Raw genomic sequence first — 12,824 nt, 5'->3', positions numbered from 1 at the left:
TATTGTGGCCGGGGGAGAACTTTCTATGTGTCTGCCGCTCAAACAGAGGAAAATAAGGTACCTCCTGTGAACCAAGACATAGACACACATTTCTGAAACCACTACCCTAAAAGGTAAAGGTTTGAGGAGTGGGGAGGATTCTCGTCCAGTTGCAGCCAGAGGGAGAGAAAATACGGAGACCTGGGCCTCACTCTTGATTCTACCTGGAAAGACCTAAAAGAACTGCTGACATTTCTCTTAAATGAATCAGTAAATCTTGGTTTTCTTCTGCCAGCTCATTTGACCTTATTTCGTTTTGAAACAGAGAAGAAGGAAAGAAAGAACTAAATTGGCATGGCCTGGAAGTTAGGCAGAATGAACAGACAAGGAAATGCTTGTGCTGTGGAGGCCCCACACAGGATCCCAGGCCTCGGATCGTCACCCCGGGATGTTATTGTTTGCTTGCTGTAGTCTTATTTGTTCTTGCTTCTCATTTCAGATTCTCACCCTGATGTAATAAGTCACCATCTTCCCAGCCATCATCCCCATATTGACAAGCAAATGTCATCCGCGTTTGATTGACATCCATTGCTCCTGAATGCAAAAGTATGATTTACAAATCAATTCCACTTGTTTATTTAAAGCTGTTCTTGTGTTTATGTATTTGTTAGTGAGATAACTTGCCTAATATCTACTCTGGGGTTTTTTACATTAATATTACCAAACCAGGCTTCTCCTTCTCCTGCTCTCCCACTGTAAATGGGGCTCTTCTTTCTCATGGTTTTTTTTTTCCCTTTTTGCCCCATGCTTCAATGTACATGCGGGAAATGTGCTGTGAAGCCTAGAGGACACTTTGCATATCTTAGGAAAAGATCTTGCCCCAGTACTTTTGTAAAGGCTGCTTGGTTTGTCTTAAGACTTTTAAAGACATTTTAACAAGTGATTATATCTCATTCATGTAGTGCAAGTAAATGCAACTTCGGGTCCAATGGCACTAACTCAAGATAGATAGCTAGAACAGTAATCCTGTAAGTAGAGGACGGAGTATATACTCACCATCTGCAGCATTTGTTAAAAGAACTCCCCCCCCCCCCATTATGTGGTGGGCCTGTTCATTCATAATCATTCAAAACGTCCTTTGGCTTTTCAACGCACCTTACTGTTCTCTGGGTAACATCTTCATTTTAGAAGGCTGGCTAGGAAAACCATAAGGTTAAAAAAAAAACCCATCTGGAAAATTCTAAAGGGCCCTTCTGATGTTAAAAGTGGCATTTCGAAAAACACCTGAAGCACTGGTTGATTGTGGGTGAGCCAGCAGAGAAATACTGTCGGCCGAGCCACCCTCTTTTCAACCTTCACCTCCACCCTCCAACTGGCGCTGCCGGCCCTGGGGAAATAGAGGGCTTAGGTGTGACCTTCGAGTGCCCAAGGCTGTTGCACATCTGTCTCCCTCCCCCCAGGTATGTCCAGCGAGACCGCTGCCATCACCTGGGTTCAGCAAGGGAGTATTCACGATCTCACTGTTCATCCATGTGCAGAGGGGGAAAAAAAAAAAAGAGAGGCTGGGGGAAAAAAAAATCCCACATTGTCAGAGTAATGCCAAACTCTCTCTGAGTGGGATGAGCAGAGCAGATGCTACAGTGAGATGCCAAAGCGGCTCCCCTTCCTCTGTGCCTTGGGTGCCTATAAATTGCTCCGGCGCGCGTTTGTCAGCCTCCTCTTCTCCTGGCAGGTGGTACCCAGGCAGAATTCTGCGTTCAGTGTCTCTCTCGCTCCGCTCCCGGCCGCGAGGCGCTCGCCGCTGCTCACTAGCTCCTCCGCTCCAGCCCGGAGCCTCGCCGAGCTGACCGTGCCCGCCGCCGCGGCTCCGCGCATCCGGGGGGCGGCTGGCCCGAGCTCGCGCGGCCAGCGCAGGTCGTTGGGGGTGCGCGTCTATTAGAGTTGTGGTGGTGGCAAAGGAGGGGGAGAAAGGCAGTGGAAGGGCGAACGGAGCAAGCGAAAGAAGAAAAGAAGGAGGCAGAAAAAGGCAACTTCAGACGGAAAGTTGGTGCGAACTGGCGCAGTCGGCAAAAACGGAAAAGTCGATCGCAGGCAGCGGCTGCATAAAAGTGTGAGCTGCCCGGGCCAGCACGAGAGGCGGCGGTAGGCTCTGCCCTCCGGGTGGCCGCGCCGGCGCCGGCAGCAGCCACAGGTGCGAAGGGGCTCGCGGGAGGCGAGAGGGCGCCCTGCGCACCCCTCCCCCAGCCCCCACCCCCAGCCCGGGACTTCAGCTCAAGTCACTTGGCGTCCGAGCTCCCTCCCCAGCCGCAGCTTCAGCAGGGGGAGCAGGAGCGGGAGCAGGCGGGGAGCGGTCGGCGCGCGCCCGCCCAGGGGAGTTGGGGTTCGCAGGGGGTTGTTTTCGGCTCTGAGGAGGTCCCCGCCCAACCTTCAAAATTTTGTCCAAAAGCAGACAAGAGGATCGCCCCGCGCTGAGCCGGCTGGTGGGCAGCAGGAGGCGCCTGATCGCCGCCGGGGCGCTGGGGGTGGTGATGGTGCTGCTGCTGGTCATCCTCATCCCGGTGCTGGTGAGCTCGGCCGGCACGTCGGCGCACTACGAGATGCTGGGCACCTGCCGCATGGTCTGCGACCCCTATGGGGGCACGAAGGCGCCCAGCACCGCCGCCACGCCCGACCGCGGCCTCATGCAGTCCCTGCCCACCTTCATCCAGGGCCCCAAAGGCGAGGCCGGCAGGCCGGGGAAGGCGGGCCCGCGTGGGCCCCCCGGTGAGCCCGGGCCGCCGGGTCCCGTGGGCCCTCCGGGCGAGAAGGGCGAGCCCGGCCGCCAAGGCCTGCCGGGCCCGCCCGGGGCGCCCGGCCTGAACGCGGCCGGGGCCATCAGTGCCGCCACTTACAGCACGGTGCCCAAGATCGCCTTCTACGCCGGCCTCAAGCGGCAGCACGAAGGCTACGAGGTGCTCAAGTTCGACGACGTGGTTACCAACCTCGGTAACCACTACGATCCCACCACGGGCAAGTTCACCTGCTCCATCCCGGGCATCTACTTCTTCACCTACCACGTCCTGATGCGCGGAGGGGACGGCACCAGCATGTGGGCTGATCTCTGCAAAAACAACCAGGTGAGTGCCGGCAGGCTGCGGGGTGGGCGGGGAGGGAGCGCGCGAAGGTGCAGGCAAGAGGGAGGAGACCCCGGAAACGGGGGTGGGAGCCCGCGGAGGAAGGGCAAGGCAGCCAGGCTCCCGGGAGCGGAGCTGAGGGGCGGCTGTTACTCCCTGGGGAGGCGGGGGTCCTGAGCCAAAGCGGGTGCCCGGAGGCCTGGAGAGGGCGGTTCCCAAGCTAGGACCTGCACTCAGAGCGCGCGAGTGTGAGCGCGACCCTCGAAGGTAGGGAAGCCGGGAGCTCGGTCCCCTGGACAGCTTGTGCACCAGAGAGTCCGGAGCAGGAGGCGACCCCCGGCTGTGGGATCCTCAGCGGCGTGGGGTCGCTCTCAGGCTTTGCCTGGAATAGGAGGGCTGGGGCAGCCCCGAAATGGGCGTGCCAGGGTGACAAACTCGGGGGAGAAAGGGGCCCGCGGGAGAAAGAAGGGACCCGAAGGAGCGAGTCCAAGTGTGGCGCGTCCAGGGCCGAAGAGGGACCGGGGACTCGCGGTCGCAAGGCCCCTGCGGCGTCCCAGACCCGGGAAACAAGCACACCGTCAAATTCAAGGCACATACCCCGGTTTAGATTTCAGCCCAAGGAGAAGAAGGGGGAAAAGTAATGAGTGCTGATAACAAAAGAGAAAGTTGAGACTCATGGGTGTACTCAGCAAAACACGCACCCAAACACAGAACCCAGACTCCACTGGCTGGAGTAGGAGGCCGCACAGGCAGGTGGCTAGGAGGGCGAGAGGCCGAGTCGGCCCCTGGGCCGCCTGCGTGAGGGTCTTTCCAACCCTGCCTTCTCACAAGGCAGTTGTCTTGGCCTTGACTGTGCACTAGCCTCAGATTAGCCCTGACCCCTTGGACTTGCTCTCCTGGGCTGGTCAGCTCCGCCACCAGGGCCACGGGTCTGCAGTTTTATCCTGGGGCCACTTTACCGTTTGCTTGAGGAACTCTCACGGTCACTGCAAGACCAAAGTGTGTCTGATCTCTTAGAAGAGGAAAATAATATTTGTAACTACCGCAAAGTGTCATCGGACCTGAGGCTCGCACTGAATCAGCAGCGGCGCTCTGGGCGAGGCCTTGCGACCCGCAGCCTGCAGTCTGGGCTGAGTTCTCTGGCTTTAATTTTGCCTATTGGGTGGCACAGGGAATGGCCAACTTAGATTTAACAAGGGCCACTCGGCTCAGGTCACCCGCCCCTTGAATTCAGACCTTCTCAGTTACAGCCCAGGTTTCTATTAAGCAGCATTAAGGCAGGATTTCTTCCAAAGACCCAATTCAGTATCAGTTTTTTTGTTTTTGTTTTTGTTTTTCAAAAAGTGAAAGACAAATATTCTAAATGTATAAGAAAGAAAGGACAAAAAAAATCCTGTCCCTCCCCCCTCCTCCCACCCCTCATTTCTAAAGGAATTTAGAAGTAAATAGCTCAAGAACCCCACAGTACAGGTAGAACCAAAGGAAAAAAAAAAAAAGTGGGGGGGGGAATGGCCACCAGGAGGCACTGACAGGGTTGTTTATGATAGTTATTATGCACAAAAATAATATTAAGATAAAGAAAAATTATTTACAGAGCAGTGAGATAGTTATAGGCGAATGGCTAAAAAGGGCATGACTCACTGTACCAAGATAGAGCTATGGTATCACCTTTCCAAAACGGTTTATGAAAAGCTCCTTAGCAGACAGCTATGAGGCCACCCATTTATTTACAAATTGGCTCTCTTCTGACTCAAAGGTTAGGTCTGGAAAATACTGTCAGGCTGAAGGATTGTTTTTAGAGGTATTCATTAAGATGGAATAATATTCAAGTTTTATCAGCCACTGAATAAAAACACATCTTTAAATATCTGGAAATTTCAATTGCATGAAAAATCAGGGAATGAAACATATAAATTAGTTTAAAGATTGCTATCTCAACTGCTGAGCCCAGGTATATCAAACTGATTCCAAGAAAACCATTTTATATACATGTTCTAGGTGCATTTTGTTTTTAAAATTATTTCATTGTTTGGAGAGTAGAATGCTCCTTTGTATCATCCTAGCATGCACATTCTCTGAGGATCAGGAAAAAAAATAAGGCAAACTAGCTGACCTTATCATGTATAAAGCTCTCCACTGGCATTATTGAGCTGTTACTTCTTCAAAAGGTGTGCAACAAGTAATTCAGAAAAATATATGTAGCAGCAAACAATATATTTTCAACTTCAGCATGGACTATTTTGGAAAATTGTTATTAAAATATTACTGTGAAGGAATTTTATCCTTAGAATAGAATTATTTTGTAAAGTCTGATCTGTAGACAGCTGCAAATGAGAAATATTTTATAAAGTTTATTTTATTAATATTAAATAAATAGTTTATCAGTGATTTTCAGTTATGTTCTTATCTGATCACTTCTTAGAATGGCAGTTTCCCCCCCTGAGCAGACGTAATTTCTTTTCATAAAACAGAAACTCAGAGATCCATGTCAGTGTAATGTTCTATGAATTAAGTGGATTTGAGAAGCACAAAAATTAAACTAAAAATGCAGTTCACTCTAGGATAGAGGAATGCCTCTGGACCGTAACCATATGAGAACCATTTTATTTATGCTTTGTGTTGAATGCAGGATCACAGATGGAAACATCAAAGGCCAGTAAATTAACCTGATGCACCACTTAACCTTTTGTTTATGATTCCACAGAAGTACAATGAAAATGAAATTATGAGAGCATCAGTAGCAATTAATTAAATTAGCAAATGTTACCATAAATATTGTCTCTAATGATAAACCCTCCTTAATAAGATAATGCTAAAGCCACATGAGCTCCTATGTTCTCACAAACATGCCACTAAAAGGATCACAGTTCTCATATTCCCCATGAAACCATCAACACAAATTTAATCATACCATTTGTTGAGAGCCCATGACAGTGCATATGAAAGGTAAAAGTTGGACTCGGATGGCTTTACAGAGAGACAGGAAATATAATTTTAATGTGCTCGTATGCCTTTAGCAGAAAACCTGAATTCAAAAATTGCTATGTGAATACAGTCACTGTAATACCACTATAATAAGCCACTATAATAAAAGCTAAAAGTGGCTTGAGATTAGAACTATAAAATAATTAAAGACCCCGTTTTTTTCTAAGAATGCATTAATTAATTATAGTAGCATCAATGAACATGAGATATGCTGGAAACAACAGTTTGTGGGTTGATATTCATTCATTAGCAAGATTAACGAAATGTCAAATTAATATTATCTTTTTAAAAGCGATGAAACACGCACTACAGATCAAGCAGGATCTAAATAGTTAACTTATAATATGAAAAGATAGTAGAGTACACTTAGGCAGAAATGGGGATATCGGGCTAAGGAAAGGATGCATCATAGTCCCAGAGAAAATGCTGAAATCGGTGTACATTTAGGAACCTGAAAAGAGTCTCCAAGGTGGATGCATTACCTTCCTCAGTAGTTTGATGGCTTAAAGGGAGAATTGTTGGAAGTCACCAAGCTGATTACTAGAGCCTGAAATTTCAAGTTCCATTATTCCTTTAGAGTAGGATCAGGTGAGCAGGCATGCTAAAATCATGCAAAGTACACTGGAGTATGGCAGTTATTTAATTGGGAAAGTCTCGTAGTACAGTATAGGTTAAAATCTTAAGAGAGTAACTTTCATTAAAAAGCAATCAGACAACAAAGGAAGTGAAAAACCATAAGGGTAGCCTTCTAGTCTGTGGGATCACACTAATGCATTTGCAGGTTTTTGTGGCCGTACCTACAGAATAAAAATGGTCACATTTACATGATTTTCTGCTTATACCCTGTAGAATAAAAACTGCATTATATATATATATTTAAGACTATTGTCTCTAAATCAAGGGATTTTAATGAGTACTGGTTCCCAAATGCCTTTATATAGAAAACAGTGTTACAGCACAATACCCATAGAGCATATATTAAACACCTAAAGCACTAAATAAAATGTGTCTGCTTATTAATAATAGCTGAAAAGCATATTTATGCATTGCTAATTAATATATTACTGACATAGCTAATTACTAATTTGTATTCTAATTTTTCTCACCCATTAAAAGTCCACGTGTTTAAAAAAAAAAAAGATGAGGTCGTAACAACGCTGTCCTCCTTGTAGATTTTTTTTCCCAGGGAATTAATGACTAGATGAAATTAATGAATCAAAGCACTCAACTCCTACAAACTTATGATTAATTTCTAGGAAATATTATATCATTAAATTGTATTATTACTTAACGGTCCAAACAGATCACCTCATTGAACTGGTGTATACATTTGAGTCAGGGTTTTGGAGCCTAATTGCATGGTACATTGCATTCACTGTATTAATGTCAGCACAGTGTTAAGCAATTCTAAATCCTTTAAGCCCCTTTCTCCTTTTGCTATACGATATCCAGAAAGAAAATTTTACAATACTACTCAAATTACTTTACAAGTTCAGCAGTGTCAAAGAGCCTTCTCCTTTTTTAACATTTCAGCATTAATGTGAGAGCATACCACATGAAAATTTAATTTGAAAACCTATCATTTAAGTTTTGAAAGAAATGCATGGAAATTCTTGACTTATGTCTCATTTCCCTCATTTTGCCAAGTGATAAAATCCAGCATATTGTACCCCAAGCCATGCATTATTACATAATGCAGGTTTACAAAATCACTAAATCACTTGCTATGTTATTTGGGGAAATACCGATATAGTGGAATAGGAACAAGCCACAGAGTAGAAGATGTTTTACTGAAATAAATCAAATACAAGTGTGCCTACTGAAATTTTTTTTCCAAGGCAGAATCAAAATATAGCTAAATGAATCTGAAGCCTAATTTGAGTTGAGGATGTGACAGAATGTCCATATTACTTGAAATGATAGGTAAATTGACTGTTTGCAAATGTCTATCAACCCACTAATGAGATCACAGGCTCAACACAAGTGGATTATAGGCAACTTCCATCCTCAAAGCAAACCACACATTTTCAGAATCACCTAAATGGAAAAGGGTATTCAATCACATCATTAAAAAATTTTAGAAATTTTAGAGGCCTCAAAGCTTAGTTCCTACTATAACTTTTAGATATGTCAAAATTAAATAATTTATTTAAGTGTACACATCACAGGTAAGTAATAAAAAGACACAAATAACAAAATGAACCCTGCAAACTTAGGTGACATTTTAAACGGGGGTTTCTGGCAAAAAAAAAAAAAAAAGCTTTACCTGTATTAGATTTTGAAAGCCCCAAATCAAAAGGCTTTCTTCTTTTTCTTTTTCTCCCTATATAGTAGAGTTGGAGTCGTGTTATTTCTCTGAGTCTCAACTGCCAAGGATCTCCATTTTCTAATAAGCGTGGGGACCAGCTGAAGTTCGGATTGAACCTCTGTCCTCGTAAACAGCTGCTTAGAATATTGCTAATTGGCTTAAATTGAAATGCACAAAAATTACCCTTATTTCCATTTCAAGAAGTGATCAGGCCTAGAGAGTCAAGGAATGAGAAAATGTGCTGATTTAGGAAGGGGATAGCGTGGTGCGCGCTGTTTACAGCACACAGTAGGAGAAGGCTGCTGGACCAACCCTCGCCATAGCACCTTGTAATCTTTCTGCTCCTCCTTTCCAGCAACGCGGTTGAGACTCTTAGAAAGATATCCTCCTGGAGCTCCAACGCCCATGCCGAATTCTGTGCCACGGCACAGGTCGGCTTCTGATGCTGTGTGCATGGCAGCAAGGACAACCCGGGAGTTGTCTCCTACAGGTCCTAATTCTTGTTTGTTTCACACAGGTGCGAGCCAGCGCCATCGCCCAAGACGCTGATCAGAATTACGACTACGCCAGCAACAGCGTTGTTCTTCATTTGGAGCCAGGAGACGAAGTGTACATCAAATTAGATGGCGGGAAAGCCCACGGAGGAAATAACAACAAATACAGCACGTTTTCTGGATTTATTATTTACGCTGACTGATAACGCAGAAACTAAGCTTATTATTCTGAGTTTGGACACTGGATTCGGATGGCTAACGTCAGTGACTCAAGGATCCCAGGGGATGCCGGTTGCAGGGCACCTCGATTGTGTATATGTGGGGAATTCAAATGCTACCTGACTCACATCTGTATACTCAGAAACATTATGTAAAAAAAAAAAAAAAAAAAAATTAAAAGCAAGATAAGCAGATGTGTTATTCACTACCGCCAAAGCAAATACTCCTCCTTATCGTTAGTGTCCATGTGAATGAAGTCCTATATAGATCACAAATTTTTATAAAAAATCTAAGACACTGAATTATTTCTCCAGTATATATGATACTTTGGTGTACTGTGATCTTGCTGCTTTTATCCATATGTCAGCTTTGGTTCTTGTGAGTTCACCTGCTTATTATGATACTTGGAGTCCATTCATAGTGTGGGGAGGATGATTTTACCCTGCAGGAGAAGGTCTGATTGAAATAATGCTGCTTGTCCCCAAAGAAATTGTTTGCCTTGTACTTTTGTTAACTTTAGAGCTAGTCCTGGGAATGATTCAACTTCAAGCCTTAACCTGGAATTTTCTGGATTTGAGGGAATTCCCAAGCCTATGATCATTTTCACATTTTCTTTTTCTTACGAGTTTTCTTTTCTCTCTTTTCTGGTGATAGTCTTTTAAAAGTAGAGATCGAAATTGTATCATAGGATTACCCTCTAAGTGTGAAAATGTGTAATTATGTATGGTATTTAGAAAATCCCCCGTGTGTCCATTTTGTCAATAGAATGCATTTAGATTTACTTAGAAAGTCAGAGAAATTTATTCTTTGGTGTTAAATCAGACTGAGGCTTTTGCCTTCTTTGGAACAAAAGATTATTCATAACCCAATGCACAATGGTTTAATTTGAGCTACTGCATGAGTCACCAAGGGGACCCTAAGTAAGGCCTTCAAATAGTTACTATGAGTTGTGGCCCGAGGTTATTTCAAAATGAACAATTTCACATATAACCAATAAGACAACAAAGTGTATATATTTTATACAAATACCTGCTACATATACGTGTATTTGTGTGCACACACACACACACCTATGTTAAATCAAATATAATATAGACATGGCTTCAGACCATAGGCACAGTGGCTGTAGAGCCTCAAAAATTTAATTAAAAAAAAGTATGTGTATATATACACACAAACACGCACAAATTATTTGACTTATTTTGGATACATACAAACACGCACAAATTATTTGACTTATTTTGGAAATATATTTTGGATTACAAAAGTGTATGGAATAGCAAGATAATTTAAGTGACTTCTCTTTTAAGAGTTACCCAGAAAATTAAATTTTATTAGGTTAAAATGCCCTATACATCACAGGTCTCTAAATTAAGCCTGTGGCTTCTTTATTACCATATGCCAATCAATACTTGCACTGCATTCTGTGGCAGACTGTTAATATTAGGACTGCAGAAACAAAGTGGCTCTCTTTTGCAATGTTTATGAATTATATGCATTTGAATTATCCATTTTTTTCTTTTTTCTCAGGTGGATTAAAGCTGACAGGAAAGTAGATGCTGAGAGTAGTGCAAATCATTTCCCTCTGGTTAAAATACACTGCCAAAAGCCATCTCTTTAATCTAAGAAAAGGATTAAAAATGCATGTTGATAGATCCTAACTATGAGACAACTTCCACTATTACAATGAAAAATCTGTCCCCCCTCTCAGTTGCCTTTGAAGACTCTTTGAACAAGTAGATTTGAAAAATGGGGATTTAAAAATCTGCTTGTTTTACTGGTGAAGGACATTTGCATTTTTTCATTTAAAGGAATTAGTTTGTTCTCCTGGCTTGTTCCTCTTGGGTACTTTGTGTTCTAATACACAGAAAGCTTGATCATCTTTGATCCATGGAAATATCTTGTATTTAGAAGACCCTAACTTTCCAAAAGAGTTACGCATGGTGTTCCCATCTGAAGGTGCTGTTGGCTTGGTTTAAATGCCTTGGTCTGAGTAACTGTCATGATTTTTATGATTAAAAACACTTAGCCCATTCATCAAGAATAGTGACTAATTCTGTTTGGCCTTTCTAATATGTTGGATAACTCATAAAGGAGTTGCAATGGATTTATTTCTGTTTAACAATATATACTTATCAAAGATGAATTGGTAGCAAGGGTTTGGAGATTTTTGGGGGGGGGAGGTAACAAATAGCATAATGAGGAATCAACCAAAAAATTAATTTGTAAACAGCAGTGCACATCTTCTATGGGTTTCAAAAAGGCTTTATTTACACCAAACATCAGGGCAGGGTACCTTTTGAAGAGTAGGCTCTAGAATCAGAATGTCATTTCTAATAGATCTGACCTTTTCTTCAGATAACTAAGCATTATTTTCTCTGTTTAGGCCCAAGGAAAAACAAAAGGTAAAGGAAATAAAGGGAATATAGATAAGGCAAACATTTCTCTTTTTTTGCATTATATATTATTAATTAAACTGTGGCCTTTGTTATTATAAATGTAATGATTCATTAAACTATATTATGTAATATATTTTGACTTTTATGATTGAATTTTTATAAATTACTATTATGTGTTCATGCTCCCTTATACAAATTTTTTAAAACAACAAAGTTTTACAGCAAAAATGGATACTGGGAAGCCACAGGCAACAAAACTGATTTATTATCAGTAAATATAGATAAAGTAGACAGCATATAATTAAGCTTACACAATCTCTTTACCATTGTGAATTGGTAATTGTATTACAGTATCCTTTGGGGGAAAAAAAAAAGCCTCAAAATTTAACTTCCCTTGCTGCTGAAGCTATTTTAAAGTACCGTATTATTCATTAAGCATTAATTAAAGAACAGCAGGATAATTAGTAGGATCATCAATATTACAAGAAACATTAGATTGCTCCAGAAGGGGGTAATTTAACTAGAAACACTTTAAATTTTCTCAAGTAGTGCAGCTGATAGATTAAGAAAACAAAACAAAACAAAACTCCACTAAGGGGATACAGACTGTAAATCACTGTTTGGAAATAGATATTTCTGTATTTATTTTGTGAAGGCAAAACAATAGGGCTCAATTAGGTCAGTAATTTCCTAAAGGTACAGAGGTAATAGTGGTTTCTGAGAAGGCAAAACTGTTCTAATTCTCATAAAAAGGAAATGACCCACCATTAGTCCTACAGAGAGGTCTGATTAATATCTCACAGTGGGTTTGAAATCACTGGAAAATGTTCTTTGCAAGCTTTAGGCTCAAGGTGTGAATTCATAAACAACCATCCTATTTGAAAGTTAGCCATCGCTTAGGGTTCTCTATTAGTATCTTATCAAGTGCATTCTCAGTGATACCTCTAAGCAACATTTTAGGCACAATGTTGGTAAGTATATGAGAATAGCCGTGACCTCCATATTTCATTAGCCGATGCTTTGTATGTATGTCGTGCGCCATCAGAATTCGATCTTCATAGCCCTCATCCACCAGAAGACGCACTCTGTGAAAAATGTTGACTCATTATATGGCATTGGTCTCACATTTAAAATTATCAGGGCATTTTAAACGTTTTACTCATACTGCCTTCCGCTATGGCACGTGTAGTGGGAGGCCCTTAATATTGCGTGGTGATGATAAAGATAGTATTGCATCCTAGTAGGAACCTGATCCTTATTCCATGCACACAGAAATTTCTAGCCTGTGGTATTTACGACAATGCCTGAAATGCTGCATTAAAAACAG

General features: G+C 42.7%; 2 protein-coding genes across 9 annotated transcripts in view; one reads left to right on the top strand and one right to left on the bottom strand.

Annotated features, from left to right (window-relative positions):
• PTER (phosphotriesterase related) overlaps window positions 1-12,824 on the bottom strand; it is a 99,332-nt gene that overhangs the window by 19,849 nt on the left and 66,659 nt on the right. For 5 of the 7 annotated variants that reach the window (XM_031028864.2, XM_006733993.3, XM_081820674.1 and 2 more), the window contains exon 5: window positions 9,893-12,582. The exons of 1 other annotated variant lie outside the window; for it this stretch is intronic. In XM_031028864.2, the coding sequence (XP_030884724.1) occupies window positions 12,372-12,582 (211 nt within the window). In that variant the 3' untranslated portion in view covers window positions 9,893-12,371. Of the gene's footprint in view, window positions 1-6,694; window positions 6,875-9,892; window positions 12,583-12,824 lie in introns of those variants that run through there. One more of the 7 variants, XM_081820675.1, reaches the window with a different exon arrangement.
• C1QL3 (complement C1q like 3) lies at window positions 479-11,630 on the top strand. Of its 2 annotated transcripts, none has more exons than XM_006733994.3 (3): window positions 479-585; window positions 1,712-3,095; window positions 8,903-11,630. In XM_006733994.3, exons 2-3 carry the CDS (start codon window positions 2,508-2,510, stop codon window positions 9,080-9,082), a joined length of 768 nt encoding a protein of 255 aa, XP_006734057.1. In that variant the 5' UTR covers window positions 479-585; window positions 1,712-2,507; the 3' UTR covers window positions 9,083-11,630. The 2 variants fall into 2 exon arrangements, with proteins under 2 accessions (XP_006734057.1, XP_081676802.1); XM_081820676.1 differs by lacking the exon at window positions 479-585 and having other exon boundaries at window positions 788-2,170; window positions 2,429-3,095.

The sequence above is a fragment of the Leptonychotes weddellii genome, chromosome 5 (assembly GCF_054177405.1).
Source record: "Leptonychotes weddellii isolate Sample4059 chromosome 5, ASM5417740v2, whole genome shotgun sequence".
NCBI lineage: Eukaryota > Metazoa > Chordata > Mammalia > Carnivora > Phocidae > Leptonychotes > Leptonychotes weddellii.
The sequence above is the reverse complement of the archived record's forward strand: the minus strand, read 5'-3'. Positions and strand labels throughout refer to the sequence as shown.